The following is a 15,725-nucleotide window of genomic DNA, read 5'->3' on the forward strand; positions in this document are numbered from 1 at the left end:
CAATGCAGCTTCCGTTGCTAACTTTTGCCTCCTCTCAGGTAGCCAAAATTGTTTTTATTAGCAAGTTCCAATTCCCTATGATTTTCTGCAAAGGCTTAGGGTCCTCCTGTCTCAGATTAATCATGAACATGTCTAGGACTTCAAAAAAGTCAAATTCTCCCGCTTTTCCTTTCCAGTGCCCCTCTCATAACTTTCCCCTTTATTTGAACCTTTTATGGTTACTGGGTTTTGCGTGTCAACACTCCCAACACCAGCAGCCCACCCTGCAATGCCAGGCCAGGTCCAGAAGGGCTCTTTTACTCTGCCCCAGTAAAAGGCCCAGGATCTTTTATTCTGTCCAGATTCTGTTTTGGGCCCAGGAATTCTGTTTTGGGCTCTAGGTGACAAGCTGGCCTCACCAATCACCCAGCGGAGTGATTTTCTTGGAGATGGTCCGGCCTGGGGACTTGATACTACAGACTCAAATGGGCTCATTCTGAGGGCTCCTACACACATCCCAGAACCCTCAGCTAATTGTACGTTGTTCCTAGAGTGGAATTTGAGGTTCCCTGCAGGACTCACACCAGCTCCCTATTAATGGATGGGAGGATGGTGGACTGGGGCTCAGTGACTGAGGAATGGGACAAAGGGATGAAGAGGGGTCAGGGCTGTGATCCTTGACCCCCTCGCGGAGCTGTCGGCAGCCCATTCTAACCCCTACAAGTCGGACCCAGTTGCTCTAGGCTGCTCCTATTACCAGCCCCAACTTTGCTTGGGGAAAAAAACACCCTCTTAATTCGCCCCTCTCAGGTCTCTGCAGTTGGCAGCTTGGAAAAGAAAGCGAAACAAAGATCCTTGGGAAAGTGAAGTTTTCAATTAATTGGTGTGAGTGACGGGCGGGGGTGGGTGGTGGCTGCAAAATGCAAGAGACTGGTCGGCTGCAGGCGAGGCGCATAACTTCTGCGCCGCGCGGCTGACTGGCGTTCTCCTGGGGCCTTCAATTGAGTCCTTCTGCGCGCTGGGGGAGGCTGTGCCAAGCCTAGGGAGCCCAGCTCGGGAGACGACTCCCGGCTGACCCGACTGTAGAGGCGAATAGTGTAGACCAGGCATCGCACTTTTCTCGCTGGGACAGATCATCAGGTTCCCGCGCCAAGTCTTTTCGTCTGCTTGACTTATTTTTAAGTCTCTGCGCCTAGCCCCAAAGATGATTTGTGAGCATTTTCCAGGCAGACAATGTGTGTATAAGCAGAGTATGCTGCAATGGGTCTTAATTCAGAGAATCCCCTGGAATAACATGCGTGATATGACTTTGCCCCCGTAGCAGAGTCGGGAAAATTAGCTCCCTCAGTTTTGGGATCTGGGTCAGCTAATCCGAGCGATTAAGTAACAGGATTAAAAATTGGTCTGTTTTCACATTGTGACGATCTCTGTCATTCGCCTTCATTTAGTTGTGCAGCTCAGGGAGCCGAGGAGAGGTGGCAAAACGGCTTTGGTGGAGAAAAGACGCAGGCCTCAGCGCCCGCCTCAGTCGCAAACAGGGCCTAGGATGGTTGGTCGCGCAATCAGCTCGTGGGGGTGGCTGCGGCACAAACGCCAGGGTCCCCGGGAGGGCGGGAAGGGAAGGTGGGCTGCGCAAGGAGCTGAAGAGGGGTGGGGGCCAGGGTGGGTGGGTCCAGTAGGGCCCGGGCCGGGAGCCAGGCTCTCCCGCGCCCCCACCCCCACGTGGCCCCGCGCAGCCAATGGTACAGCCCCGAGCAGGAACCTTCGAGGAGGGAGGCGGCCCCCCGACCGGCCCAGGCCCCCTCCCAACCTGAACTTCGTTTTTATAAACGTCTCGAGATGAGCTAACCTGTTGGAGGGCGGGCGGGCCGACGGGAGGCGGGAGGCCTGCAGAGAGAGAGAGAGAGAGTGAGAGAAAGAGAGAGAGAGAGAGCGTGAGAGTGAGAGAGTGAGAGAGGAAGAGGGCGGGAGCGAGAGAACAAGAAAGGAGAGGAGGGAGGAGGCGCGCTGCGCCATGGTGTCCTGCGCGGGGCCAGGGCCAGGGCCAGGTCCGGGCCAGGCCGGGCCATGAGCCGCTCCGGGAGCTGGGACATGGACGGGCTGCGGGCGGACGGCGGGGCCGCCGGGGCTGCCCCAGCCTCCTCTTCCTCCTCCTCCTCTGTGGCAGCGGCGGCGCCCGGCCAGTGTCGCGGTTTCCTCTCGGCGCCAGTGTTCGCGGGGACACACTCCGGGCGTGCGGCGGCTGCAGCGGCGGCGGCAGCGGCGGCGGCAGCGGCGGCCTCGGGTTTCGCATACCCTGGGGCATCCGAGCGCGCGGGCTCCGCCTCGTCGTCATCATCTTCGGCTGTTGTCACAGCGCGCCCGGAGGCTCCCTCCGCCAAAGAGTGCCCTGCGCCCGGCGCGACCGCTACAGCGCCCCCGGGCGCCCCAGCTCTGGGCTACGGCTACCACTTCGGCAACGGCTACTATAGCTGCCGCATGTCGCACGGTGTGGGCTTACAACAAAATGCTCTCAAGTCGTCGCCGCACTCCTCGCTGGGAGGCTTCCCGGTGGAGAAGTACATGGACGTGTCGGGGCTGGCAAGCAGCAGCGTACCGGCGAACGAGGTGCCCGCGCGAGCCAAAGAGGTGTCCTTCTACCAGGGCTACACGAGCCCCTACCAGCACGTACCTGGCTACATCGACATGGTGTCTACCTTCGGCTCTGGGGAGCCTCGGCATGAGGCGTACATCTCCATGGAGGGCTACCAGTCCTGGACGCTGGCCAACGGGTGGAACAGCCAGGTGTACTGTGCCAAGGACCAGCCACAGGGCTCCCACTTTTGGAAATCATCCTTTCCAGGTAGGAACGTTGGGAAAAAATGAGGGTGGACAAGGGGGAAGGGAAGAGGGAAAAGAAAGGACTTGTAGTGTATGTGTCTACTTGGGAGTGCGTGCCAGTACTCCTTGCCCAAACAGGGTTAACTCAGTGGAAGAGTTCCTTCAGTTAGTGTGAAACCTGCAAATGCCTCCTTTGATTTAAACTGCTTCTCTCACAACCTTTTTCTTCTTGTGTACGGGCACAGGCCTGTTTCCCTCCTAAAGTTGAAGGTCTTTGCATGCCCTTTGCTCAGTCAGGCCTTGGTCCCCTCCCCAAAGAGGTGTCACAGAATTGGGCCCTACTTTTCAAGGACATAAATGCCCCCAGAGTAACCACTAAAGCACAAAAGTTTCAAACACAAGAACACAAGAAATCAAAGCTTGAACAAACAGCCTCCCTTTAAAAAAAAAAAAAAAAAAAGCCTGTATATGGTTTGCATGTGCGCAACCGGTATTTGCAGAAACTGTTCTTACGAACATTCTCAGTAACCACGCCATAAAAATCCCAGATTTGTTAAAATGCCAGTTTGAGAAACCATGATGATCCATTAAATAGGCCTTCACTTTGAAGTCTAAATAATCTTTCTTTAATAACATGTAAATAATGTCTGTGTAAATAATAATACAATGTAAACAGCCTGGTTTTCTTTAGTCGCTGTAGTCTCTCCAAACATACATACACAGTCCCCCAGCTGAGTGCTCTAAATATTCTGGTTTAATTTTTTCCATTCTGTTTTTTATACCAGGGGATGTGGCTCTAAATCAGCCAGACATGTGTGTCTACCGTCGCGGGAGGAAGAAGAGGGTGCCCTACACCAAACTGCAGCTCAAAGAACTAGAGAACGAGTATGCCATTAACAAGTTCATTAACAAGGACAAGAGGCGGCGGATCTCGGCTGCCACAAACCTATCCGAAAGACAAGTGACCATTTGGTTTCAGAACCGAAGAGTGAAAGATAAGAAAATTGTGTCCAAGCTCAAAGATACTGTCTCCTGATGTGGACCAGATTGGCCACAGAGCTGTTTAAATGCTTTCTGTTGTCTCCAAAAGACCTTTGGAAAGACTTGAATATGTATTTAATTCTCCCCATTCCCCAGCCAGTAATGGCAAATTTTGTGAATTGTTTTTCTCTCTTCCTCTTATCTGGCTCTAAAACTTTTTGATACCCCACCTGACTTTGTAGTTCTATTTCTTACTTGTTTATTATTGATTTTTTTTCTTTCCTAGGTTTATTTTTTATGGTGTTTTTAATGTTCTGTTTCTCCCTCCAGGCCAGTACAAAGGACTTGAATATTTTTTTAATACCCCCCCCCATCATGAATTTCAGAACTGTCATTCATTCTAATTTTAGGATTTTATTTTTTTTAATCACTTTATATGCCTGTTTCCAGCACTGATTATCTTCATAATCCATTAGGGCAGAACGATTTGCAGTCATTCATATCCTGTGATTGGTTAATTGAATCATTAGCTCTCAGCAGTTGCCCTGAGGCAAGTGAAAACAGCTCTGGGCAGGCAGTACTCAAGGGTCACTGGAAACGTCTAAAAACAGGAGGCTGGGGGTACTGTGATGGCTTTAAAAGCAGCTACCTTATTAAATAGGGTTTGTATTGATATTGGAATGAAGACAATCTTTCTGACTTCGGGTCTTTCGTTTGCTGTTGTAGTTGTATGTGTTTAATACACCTTGTAGATTTGTGCTTTTACAATCTTTAATTTGAAAATAATGTGTCCTCAAGGATGCCTTCATTACCCCAGCTCGAGATGCAAATATTTAAATGGCTGCAATTGTGGATGGTATAAAAGCACCCTCATTCCTTGTCCTCCAGTCTCTGGGACTAGAATTGAGGCCATCTCCTTCATCCTTCCTGCCCCCAAAAAGCTTAATCAATGTGGCTATGGGTGGGGACTTTTATTCAGAACCGCATGAAGAACTTGACTGTCTGAACAAATGTATTGAGCCTTTCTCAGAGCTGTAAGACATCTAACAAATGCAAATTGTGGAGCCCTACGGTCCAAGAAGAAAAAGAAATGTTTCTGAAAATGATAACTACTTTTAAAGTGCTGCATATTTATACAACTGAGAGATTATTTTTGTAGATGAAATGTCTGTGAGCTGGGATACATAAGCAGTGCTTCGGGCATTTAAAAATCACTTTTTACTCCTAGGGAGATGCAAATAAACAGAACTCTCTTATTTACTCTGAGTATACATGTGTTTTCTTTTTCAAGCTTGTGTTGACTCTAGAAACTGTTCTTATTTATTATAAAATCTTGTTATCTGAAACATTATGATGTTCGCTATATATGAAGAAAACTCAGCACTATTTCTGGTCTCTGAAAACTCTAGGCTCTGCACTTCTGCCACCCCTCCCCACTTTTCCCGTGGCTTTAACATAGATAGTAATGTCTTTAAAAGAGGATATAACTTGCAGTGTCTAAAATGATATTTTTTACCATCCCACCTCAAAAACATCTCCAATAAAATTTTACTCTTTCAATTTTACCAATTTATACAAACAATTTCATTTTAAAAGTCAATATGTATGTGCCTGGGTACAGAAAAATGTGCTCGCTTGGAGGTTTTCTTCCTAGAAAGGCTGTAATAAATATCTACTCTAGAAAGGTCTTGAAATTAGACATATCCATATTTGGCAATTGAAAAGGAAACATTTTAGCTTATGCCTTATCGCCTTCTCGTGGCATCCCGCACACAGCAGTTGCAGGCTGAAACCATGATTATACACCCTAACCTCTAGACGCAATTTTTAGGCACTACGAACTTCCTTTTTGCCTCTCAGGGAAATGACCATTTAGGAATGGGGTGCCTCTTCGTTGTTAGCACCCAGACACAATCAATTAATTTAGTGGTTGCTAATTTTTGGGTATGTGAGCTTAATACAGATGTTTAAAATCTCACACACTATGTAAACTCCTCTGGCGGGAGGGCTCCTTTACGGATCTGCCGGAGAATGAGCAGAGATAACAGGTTCGAAGCTACTTTCGTTTTCTCGGGCCAGCTTGATTTCTCATATCTTGCAACTGATTGCGGGGCAGTCAACTTCGTTTTAATAATGAGTGAGAGACAAGAGACATACACACAGGGAGGAGAAACTGAGAACGAGAGAGAGGAAGAGGAGTAGGAGAAGTGACCATGATTCAATCTCTGGATAAAATGGGGCCACACCGTCCCTGACCTTCCACTTTGGGAAGAATTACTAACATTTGCTGTTTTTCTCACAAGATGTGTTTTCATCCGAAACGGGCCTGTTCTCCCTTGTTCTCTCATCGCCCCCCCCCCACCTCTTTTTTGTAACTTCCAAACTCGGAGGCCCATTTCTCGGGTCCATTTCTCAGGTTCCCTGTTAGTGGGCGGAGGGAATTGCCTCGAAGTTTTCCTTTCAACTATAGTTTCCCCGTCAGTTTCCCTGCGCCTAAGGCAAGTGGGAGGTTTGCTGAAGATTAAAACTGCACTCTCGCGGTGGAATTTGAATTGAAGGCTAAATCAATAACAGATGAAGACTTTGTTATTTATATGAATTTCTTTTATATTCCGAATTGAGGGGGGAGGAGAGGAGTAGGTCGGTGGGTTAAGCGTCGGAAGGGAGGCCCGCGGGAAGCCGCGACGCTCCAGGAGCTTCGGGGAGAGGCCTCTCCTTCGGAGGGAGACTGACAGGCCGCGAGAGCACCTCCGAAACCCGGCAGGTTTCGAGCGCCGCTGGTGGAGAATCAAGGTCCGCGTGCCTGCGGGTGATTCAAGAGGCAAAGGAGGCTTTGGAGCTGGGACACGCCGCCAGACAAAGAGGTGGCTGCGACGCTTCCCCGTGTCTGGCAGCTGGCCGAGTCCCTCTGGCTTCGCTGTACCGGCAAGCCTTGCTGCCAGATCTCCGGCTTTCCGAGACGCTCCGCGACTCCTGGCTGCGGGGCCGTGACCGCACGGGCTGAAGACCCCGGGCCGGCTGCGTCGCCCTTCACTGTTGATCTTGACCGTGCAGCGGCGCCTCGCCAGGCGTGGAGCTCGCTCGCCATCTCCTGGGCAGTTGGCGACATTGGCAGAGCTCGCCGTTTAGCTCCGCGGCCAAATCTCCTGCCTCCCCACCCCTCGCCGCTCTTCCTCACTGTCCCCAGGTCCCAACTCCACGCACACAACTTTGCCTGCTGGACCTCAGAAATCATATATTCAGGAAATAAGATGAGGCGACTGGGCACCACACTGAGCCAAGAAGAAATGAAGGGAGTCTAGTTGTTCTAGTCTTTTCTGTTTCTCTTAGTTCCTTTCTATCTTTAGTCCCGAGGGGCAAAACGTAGCCATGCTACGTAGACTTGGAAATACCGGAGAATCTCTGTATACTGAGACGGGAGGAAGGGAGGCGGCAGGGACCCGCAGAGCAGAAGTTTACGGACCTGGGGAGGCTGTAGCTCCTCAAAAACAGGGCGAGTTTCCAAAAATGAGAGCCCAGGTCCCCTAAGGCCCTAGGACCTGAGGTTGCAGCTTGCGTCTACCACCCCCGCCCATCATGAAAGGACGGGGTGTGGCGTGCGTCTCTCTGTGTCTGAGTTCCTAAGGAAACTGACAGAGTCTTGAGGAGCCCCGACTTGCCCACCCCCACCCCTTACCCCCGCCCTAGAGCGGGAGGAAGAGGCCGATTGCGTTCCCCAGAGCCGCCCAATTGGTCGCCATAACTCACACAATAAAGTCGCAGCGCGGTGGTCAGCCTTGCCCTCCGGCGGCGCCTGTGTGGTCTCAGTGCCGGAGCTGGCGGTCTAACCAATTCCAGCTTGGCTCGGGGACCGCGAGGCGGACTGCGGGCTAGGGCGGGCTCTAGTCACCGGGTCGCTGGGGGTCTTGGGACCCGAGGCAGGAGAGGAGGACCCCTAGCCCTCTGGCCAGACTAAACCAAGAGCCTGCAGCAGGGGCTGCCACATTGATCCAGGCAACAGAGCGCTGCCCCGCCCACCTCCGTGTTTGCCAGACCTCGTAACCCGCCAGCCTCCCGCGTCCCTGGAGGCGCTAGCGGAAGAATGCTGCCAGCCCTCTTCCTCGGTGTGCCCCGCTGTTCCTGACCCGCTGCTTAGACTCTTCTCTCCTTCCACACCAGGTCGCGGGGAGCTCGGCTTGCTTTGCCTGCCACAGAGTGAATGAACACCTTGGACCTTTGGTTTGCAGACTGTAGTCGCCAAGGTGACTCCTGGCGATAAAAGGAATGTCGTCTTTGGCCAGTCCAGCTGCCCGATCCAGGCCTCCCCAGGAGCAGAAGGCTTAGCCATGAAGGAGCACCCAGGAGTGGTGTGAAGCTTCCTTCCTAGGCGCCAAACTTGGGAGAGTTTGTGATGCACTTCTCCATCAGCAAACCTCTGGGACTGTGCCTGCAGCTTGGGACCCAGGGCTCAGGCAGTTCGTGGGTCTTCGCTGTGAGATCTCCTGTGAAGGACCCTCTCCAGAAAGACGAGACTGGGAGGGGTGGGTTAGGAGTACCATTGTTTAGGTCTAGGGGCAGAGCTGGTGGCCCCACCAGACCACGGGATCTTCGGACAAACTGAGACTCACAGCGGTACTGGAAAGGCCTCAGCTGCAACTTTAAGCCAGTACAAGCAAGCCTGGCCCAGGTAAGCAGCGAAAAACGGGAGTGCAAAGCCAATCAAGACCAAGAAGGGTCCCAAGGGACACTCGGGCAGAGGCACCCTATGCCTGATGCCCCCAGCTCCTGACCCTGGGCCAGAAACACGCAGAGGCTTCACTTCGCTCAACATGCCTTGGCTCTGCCTGGCAGCCTTGTCCTTCGCCATCGAATATTGCGGGTGTTATCATAATACCCTGAAGGGGGGGAAAACGGGTCGGGGGGATGTAGGCGGTGCTGAAATGACCGGCTTTGAAGAACCTGCAGGCAAAGTTTCGTCCAATCGTCTGAGCCTGTCCTCTTATTCCCGGTTGTAACTAAATACTGCTGCGAGCACAGCCGAAGCCCTTTGTTGGAGATGTGTGAGCGCAGTCTCTACAGAGCGGGCTATGTGGGCTCGCTTCTGAATCTGCAGTCGCCCGACTCCTTCTACTTCTCCAACCTGCGGCCGAATGGAGGCCAGTTGGCCGCACTTCCCCCCATCTCTTATCCCCGCGGCGCGCTGCCCTGGGCCACCACGCCCGCCTCCTGCGCCCCAGCGCAGCCTGCCGGTGCCACCGCCTTCGGCAGCTTCTCGCAGCCCTACCTGGCTGGCTCCGGGCCTCTTGGCCTGCAGCCCCTGGGCACCAAGGACCGACCCGAAGAGCAGGCCAAGTTTTATACGCCCGACGCGGCCGCGGGGCCTGAGGAGCGTGGCCGTTCGCGGCCACCCTTTGCCCCCGAGTCTAGCCTGGTCCCCGCGGCCGCTGGTCTCAAATCGAGCAAATACGACTACGCGGGTGTGGGCCGCGCTGCGCCAGGCTCTGCGGCCCTGCTTGAGGGGACCCCCTGCGCCGCTGGCTTCAAGGACGACACCAAGGGCCCGCTCAACTTGAACATGACAGTGCAGGCAGCGGGCGTCGCTTCTTGCCTGCGACCTTCGCTGCCCGACGGTAAACGGTGGCCGTGTTCCAAGGGCCAGTCAGGGCCGGAATGGGAGGTGGGGTGCAAGGTAGAGTGTGTAGGGGGAGGGAGCCTCCGGGGGCGGGCAGGCAACAGGGAGCGGGCTGGGCTGACTTGGGTTGGGGCTGTGTTGCAGGCCTGCCGTGGGGGGCGGCCCCCGGGAGGGCCCGCAAGAAGCGAAAACCCTACACGAAGCAGCAGATTGCGGAGCTGGAGAACGAATTCCTCCTCAACGAATTCATCAACCGGCAGAAGCGCAAGGAATTGTCCAACAGGCTGAACCTCAGCGACCAGCAGGTCAAAATCTGGTTCCAGAACCGTCGTATGAAGAAGAAGCGCGTGGTGCTGCGTGAGCAGGCGCTTGCGCTATATTAATCCCGGGCCTGGCCGGGGCCGAGGCCGAGGCCGAGGCCAGTAGTCCTGCCTCTTTAAGCCCAAGCCTGGCGTGGAGGAAGACCTGGTACTGGGGCTTTTCCTTCCACTCCTCAGCTAGTCCTAGGTACCCTCCGGTTCTGTCTGCAGCCCCAAAAGCCATCAGGAAATTTGGAGACCTGGCCAGCTGTACCTCCACGCTTTCCCTTTCCCCGGAGGGGCTGTGGAAGTTGTAGCACAACTTTGGCGTTGAGGCCCCAGTGGGGGCCTGGGGGTCACCTGTTTTTCCTTTTGGCTAAGGCATTTACACCTGGACTCACTCCAGCTCCTTCTGCTTGGATTTCTGCTTTCACCTAGTCTCCTTTCTCCCTTCTCCCCAATTCTTTCCGCATTTAGCAGGTACCTAGCTAGAACTCAGAGTGGAATTGAATTTAGGAAGGCCTCCAGAGTGGGATGGAAAGGGGCTGTGGGCACAATTGTGTCTCTTTGCAGTCAAAGCCCCTGTGGCAAAGCCAGAATCGTGATTCTGGAAAAGGGAAGGGGTACTGTCACCACCACCTCCTGTCTGCCCTGGCTGGTTTGAGAGGACAAAAGCCACCATAGACCTTCAGACGTTGGGAGGAAAGGGGAGGGAGTGTGGCCGTACAAACTCGGAGACACCTCTGAGTTCAGGCTGGACTGGCTCCTCCAGCTGGGCAGAATGGACTGGATACTTCCTTCCCAGGAATGGGACAAGGGAGGCTGGGACTCCATGGCAAACTGCACTTCCCAGCCAAGACTAGTAAAATTCCCCTACTTATCTCACCTCACACATGCCTGGCCAGAGCCCTGTGCTCTGTAACTGGATCCCAGAGCTGAGCTCTGATGAGGAGCTTCTAGGCTGCTTTGAGGCTGGGCTGAACTAAAAGGAAGGGGAAATGTCAAGGGGCAGGAGAAGGGAGTGAGCAATGTAGAGGGGGGGTGTCCTACATTCTGACTGTAAATATGGCTTTTCTGTCGAGGTGGGTAAAGGTGTCCACACATCTTGTTTTCCTGAATTATGGTAATGAGCCACTGCAGGGAGAAGTGAAAGCTCCTCCACCAGTTGGGGGTGGGTGAGAAAGGAGGTCCCTCAGATCCTTAGCCCTTCATAGCAGCTCTTGACCAAGTAGAGAGGAGTAGAAGTTCCACTCTTCTCTATCACCCACCAACTCCACCAGGGGCCCAACCACTGTGCCCTTTCTGAGGCTGTCTCTTGCCTGCCTGCCCCCCTGCCCCCCACTGTGTAGTCTGCAGGCCCTGGGCCCTGCTAGGCTTGCTTTGTGAAGGTTGGGGTTCCAGAATGCCAGATTGTGTTGTCCTAAGTGTGCTGGGGTATCCTACTTTAACTTCAGTGAACCCAATCCCCCCCAAACTCCTTCTACCATCCCTACTTCTTTTCCATCTCCTGAAATGTAGCGCCCCCAACTCCTAGCAATATGCACAACAGCTAAAGTGTAGAAGATCCCATCCCAAAGTCCAATGATTTATTTTCAGTGGAGGACCAGGCCCTAGATCTCACATGGAGCTCCTGAGCCTCAACCCAACTGACCTTAATTAATGTTTAGACTAATTGCATTTTCTCTGTTAACAGTTGTCACGCATGTTTTGTTTTATTTTGATTGTGTCAAAAACAATAGCTTGTATATATCAGACACATAGAAATGTTTTGAGTGGAAATAAATATCCAGGTCCCAGCCAAGCTGTCAAGGGACTGATGTTGATTTTTTTAAAACGTTTTGGATTCCCTCCTAATGTTTTTCAGGCCATGAAATTAATTTTTTCTTTCCTGGTTGCAGCTTCACTGTAGGTACTGACTTGACTGTTCATTAAATGAGAAAATGTCTTCCAAGTCAGCCAGGAAATGGTGTATAAAAGCCTATAAACAAAATGTGTGTGAAATATCCAATGGGGAGGATTCATGGACAAATTTGAGTGTGTCTCACACACTAAGCAAACCTTGAGCTTATTGCAGGCAAGGGCTTCTGCATTTTGCCTAAATTCTCAAACTTAAAGCTTGCTGTTGTCAGGGGGCTGCCAAGATATGAGGTTCCTCAGATTTCAATACAAACATTGCTCCCTGTCATGGGCTTCTCTGGAAAAGGCTATGCCCTGTTGAAAACTTTCATACCGGCACCTCTGCCTGCAGCCCAGCAAACTCTCTTGGGAAATGTGGCCTCTGCACCCCTAGGCCTTCAGAGCCTGTAGCTCAGGTTGGGAAAGCTAGGGCCTGCTGTATTCACCGTCCTCTTGCAGACCCCCGCTCCAGCTAGCTCAGAAATGGAAAGTAGAGAATTGTCACCTTTTAGCAAGTGTTGGAACAATTCACAAAACTACTAAATTTCTAATACTGAGTATTCGATGGTTCCAAATCCTCTTCCCTCAAGCGAGCTTGATGTGTACTTTAAAAATATGTATTTTAAACAGCTCCTTTAAAAATATATAACGGAGAAAAAAGGAACCAAGAGGCTGTGGGGGCCCTATCTTTAGAAATGTTTCCCCACCTTGTGGGGCTCAGGGAGGCAATGGTACCGGGATACCCAGAGCTGAGTCTCAAATCATCCAAACAAAGGCAGAGACCATATTCAGACCTCAGGTTGGGAGGGCTGGGTAAAGGTCCAGGAAACCCAGACTTCAATCCAGGACCTGTGACAACACACCAAGGTCGTTTCTTTCCAATATATGCCATTAAATCATCGTGTTCTTTCTCTTTAGCCTGGGATGTGGAGTGAAAAGAGATATTAAGGGAGACCACTCCCCAAAGAGATTGAAATTATTCTGAGTGTAAAATCCTGTCTGTCTCTTATGGATTCGGTAATGTTTTTCAAATCTATCCCTTTTACTGATCCACACAAATACAAAGGCAGCAGTGTCCTCTCTCCCTTCCTAGCCGAAGTCTGGGCAGGGATTTGGAACCACGACGAAATTCATCATAAGAAACAAACACTGGAGAGAAAGGATGCTGAAATCTGAGTGCTCAACATTCCCTCGCACAAAGACAAATGCGTTCTACGAAATGCTACAGTCCAGACAGGCCTCTTTACCAAGAAAAAGGTTTTTAAACGAGAAAAAAACGGCTTCATCTGGTATTCAATCGGCTGCGAGTTCAGAGGGCTTACCGGGCTGCTTTTAAGGCCTGGGGGCTCTCCCCAAGGGAGGCGGGCTGGGGAAGCTTCCGGGAGGCCAGGGTGGGGGTTGGAGTGGAGGAGAAATCCAGAACCATTGTAAATATTCATTTATGTGAGTAGGGGGGGGGGTTGCCCCTTCACCCCGCCTCTCCCAGCTGCATCCACCCACCTTCGTGAGGGTGGGGGTCCAGGGCGCCTGTCTGACCGTCCTTGGACAAAGATGATCTCCCCACTTTTTTTTTTTTTTTTTTTTTTTTTTTTTGTCCTCCAGTCACTTGACTTAGGAAGCCCATTCCAAAAGCTCTGCAGGAAGGGACTGGCTCTGGGTGTTTTCTCCGCTTTTCTTCTCTTCTTTCGTTTCCTAAAAGAGCATAAATAATTAAAGTTTGGCAGGGAGGAAAAGCTTTCTTGCAGAACTGTAGTGGCAATAAATGAAATGACTCAGAATCCCTTCCCCAGTCAGCTTTTACGAGAGCTGCCAGACAGTGTCTGTTCACGTTCTCCAGATACCAGGGGCGCCCTGACAAAGTTAAGGTCAAGTTAGTGTCTTATCTTGGGTGGCTCGAAATTACCGCATCGCGTCCGGGCGCTGCTCGGAAAGCTATCATTCGCAGAGCTGCCGGCTGTGCCGGTAGGGTCCAGTGCGCTCCCGCTCCCTGTGCTTCGAGTGGGGCCGCAGGCAAGGACAAGGCCACAGCGCCGCAGTCTTCACGGTAGGTTCTCGAGCGGGACGCGAGGGTTGGGAGGTTGCGGCTTTCCTGGGATTTTGAGTGAAGATCGAGGAGGGAACTGGAGCCGAAAGACTAAGCGGGCTGGGCCCAGAACGAAAGTCCTGGTTTGGGTGTGGGTGCGGGGCAAATGCGCAGTAGGGGGCCTGCCGGCTCCTTTCCCCTACGCACCAGCTCGCCGCTGCAGATGGTGAACCCTCCCCCGCCAAAGCGCGGCTCCAGCGAGAGCCGCCATTGCCATGCCGTTGAACTTGAATGGTTCGTCCTCCCCATTTCCCCCTTAGGCAATCAGCAGGCTCTACTTTGGGGGGTAGAGGGATGCCTGCGCCCCACCCAATGCAGAGAATTTTGTGTACCCCCGACTCATGAAGACCCAGCTTGGGGCCCCGCCGCTGTTGCCCTGGGTTCTGAGTCGCTGCAGGGCCAGTGTGCAGTGTCCCGGGAGCCATTTTAGGAGAGATCCAGGGGCGTCGACTAGGAGCCCGAAAGGAAGAGGCTTGGGCTAGAGATGGAGATGGGGAGGCAGATAACTGTGCTGGCGGTCTGGGCTGAGGAAGGGGACAAGCTGGAATCTGGGTAAGGGTGCCAGCTTCGAGGAGGGTGCAAACAAGAATGAACAGTTGGAAGAGGGCGGGGGAGGTTCCTAGCCCTCCAGTCGCCACCGACCAGTTTGCGCTGTATTCTGAGGGAAGCAGAGGTAGGAGGAGGGCGGAGAAGGGAGAGTGGGAGGAAAAAGGGAAGGGAGGAGAACAAGAGGAAGAGGGGGAACATCAGCCAGAAAATAGATATGAGCTCCGATAACCCGCCTTTTCTCTGTCGATGTGGCGGGCAGAGCTCACCCCTTGGGCACTGCTCTGGACATAGGGCTGAGGCCCAGAACCCAGTGCTTCTGATTGCTTGGGCAGAGGAATCCTGGGGAGAGGGGCAACTTCCTATCCTGGATTCTGGGACTTGGGTTTTTGGGAGGTTCTTTCCGAGAGTCTGATTTTATCTTTGGAAAGCGCTGGCTTTTCTGGAGGCGGGAGCCCTGGACTCGCCTGGACCCCCAGGGTAGGAAAGAGGGAGGAAGTGGGCACCTGGGAGAGTGAGGCCTTGGGGCAAGTGGATGGCAGAACCTCAGGGCCAAGTGGCACAGAGGGACACAAACAAGGAGGCAAGAGCTGCTGAGAGACACCCTTCCCTCTCCAAGCCAGTGGACTTTAGAGGAGGGTGGTGCAGTGACTGTGGGAGCCCAAGGGCACTGAAGGAGACTGGGGAGACATGGCCGATGTGTAGGCCTGGTCATGGGCCCCCCACGCAGGGAAGGAACTGGATGTGAGACTGGCTGGTCTCAGAGAGCATGAGAGCAGAGATGTTAATGGTCTGTCTTTGGTTGGGGGCGAGCCAAAGGCTGAGCGCCCTGACAGAAAGATTCTAGATCCTTTTGTTCACCAGGACACCCGCCCCCCCCCAGCTTTTAGAGGGGTCACAGGGTGTCTCCGATGGCTGAACTTCCTCTTTTCTTTAGCACTGGGAGAAAAAAATGCAGAGAGGCAACAGGGAGTGAGACAGAGGCTGTGATACACAACTAGAGGAAAGGAGGAGAGAGTACCAGGAAACAGAGACAGAGAAAAGGAAACAGGAAAGTAAGAGGAAGGAAGAAGGAATGGGGATACAAGAGAGGGGAGTGAAACAGAGAGGACTGGAGAGAAAGGAGTAAGAAGGCTGCGGAGAGACGAAGGAAGAAGAAAGAGGCAGGAACGGAGAGAGGAGGAGAGAGGGCAACAGAACCGAGTGGTCACCCAGGCCCTAGCCCCGGTGAGCTCCTGGTAGGGTTTTGGAGTGGGTTTTTCGAGGCTGGCACTCACGTTCCTTGGGTCAGGAGTGGAGGGAGCTAAGTTACTATGCAGTGAAAGAGCCTGGCAGAGAAAATATGTAAATCAGGGCTGCTTGCGCCCCAGAGCTGCGCAATCACGCCTCTTGAACAAGAAGCAACAAGCTCCTGGCTAGCAAGCTACAGAGGGTGGCGGCGTCGCGGGGGAGGGAGCGGCTGCAGGAAGGGGTGTGGAGAGTAGGAACCTCACACCCTCACACCTAGTCC

At 52.7% G+C, this 15,725-nt stretch overlaps 2 protein-coding genes across 2 annotated transcripts; both read left to right on the top strand.

Moving 5' to 3' along the window:
* Positions 1-1,946: 1,946 nt before the first annotated feature.
* Positions 1,947-5,040, top strand: HOXD13 (homeobox D13). Its single transcript, XM_090268005.1, has 2 exons — positions 1,947-2,821; positions 3,585-5,040. Exons 1-2 carry the CDS (start codon positions 2,047-2,049, stop codon positions 3,833-3,835), a joined length of 1,026 nt encoding a protein of 341 aa, XP_090124131.1. The 5' UTR covers positions 1,947-2,046; the 3' UTR covers positions 3,836-5,040.
* Positions 5,041-8,669: 3,629 nt separating this feature from the next.
* On the top strand, positions 8,670-11,516 carry HOXD12 (homeobox D12). Its single transcript, XM_090280897.1, has 2 exons — positions 8,670-9,389; positions 9,536-11,516. The coding sequence occupies exons 1-2, from the start codon at positions 8,816-8,818 to the stop codon at positions 9,772-9,774; spliced, it is 813 nt and encodes a 270-aa protein (XP_090137023.1). The 5' UTR covers positions 8,670-8,815; the 3' UTR covers positions 9,775-11,516.
* The last annotated feature ends 4,209 nt before the right edge of the window (positions 11,517-15,725 follow it).

This window comes from Furipterus horrens, unplaced genomic scaffold (assembly GCF_987537825.1).
Source record: "Furipterus horrens unplaced genomic scaffold, mFurHor1.1.pri manual_scaffold_1, whole genome shotgun sequence".
In the NCBI taxonomy this organism is placed as follows: domain Eukaryota; kingdom Metazoa; phylum Chordata; class Mammalia; order Chiroptera; family Furipteridae; genus Furipterus; species Furipterus horrens.

Bases quoted from the DNA above. Each gene is read 5' to 3' on its own strand.
- HOXD13 (XM_090268005.1), top strand. From the start codon at position 2,047: ATGAGCCGCTCCGGGAGCTGGGACATGGACGGGCTGCGGGCGGACGGC. The intron at 2,822-3,584 runs GTAGGAACGTTG...TTTTTATACCAG, and splicing joins TTGGAAATCATCCTTTCCAG to GGGATGTGGCTCTAAATCAG.
- HOXD12 (XM_090280897.1), top strand. From the start codon at position 8,816: ATGTGTGAGCGCAGTCTCTACAGAGCGGGCTATGTGGGCTCGCTTCTG. The intron at 9,390-9,535 runs GTAAACGGTGGC...GCTGTGTTGCAG, and splicing joins GCGACCTTCGCTGCCCGACG to GCCTGCCGTGGGGGGCGGCC.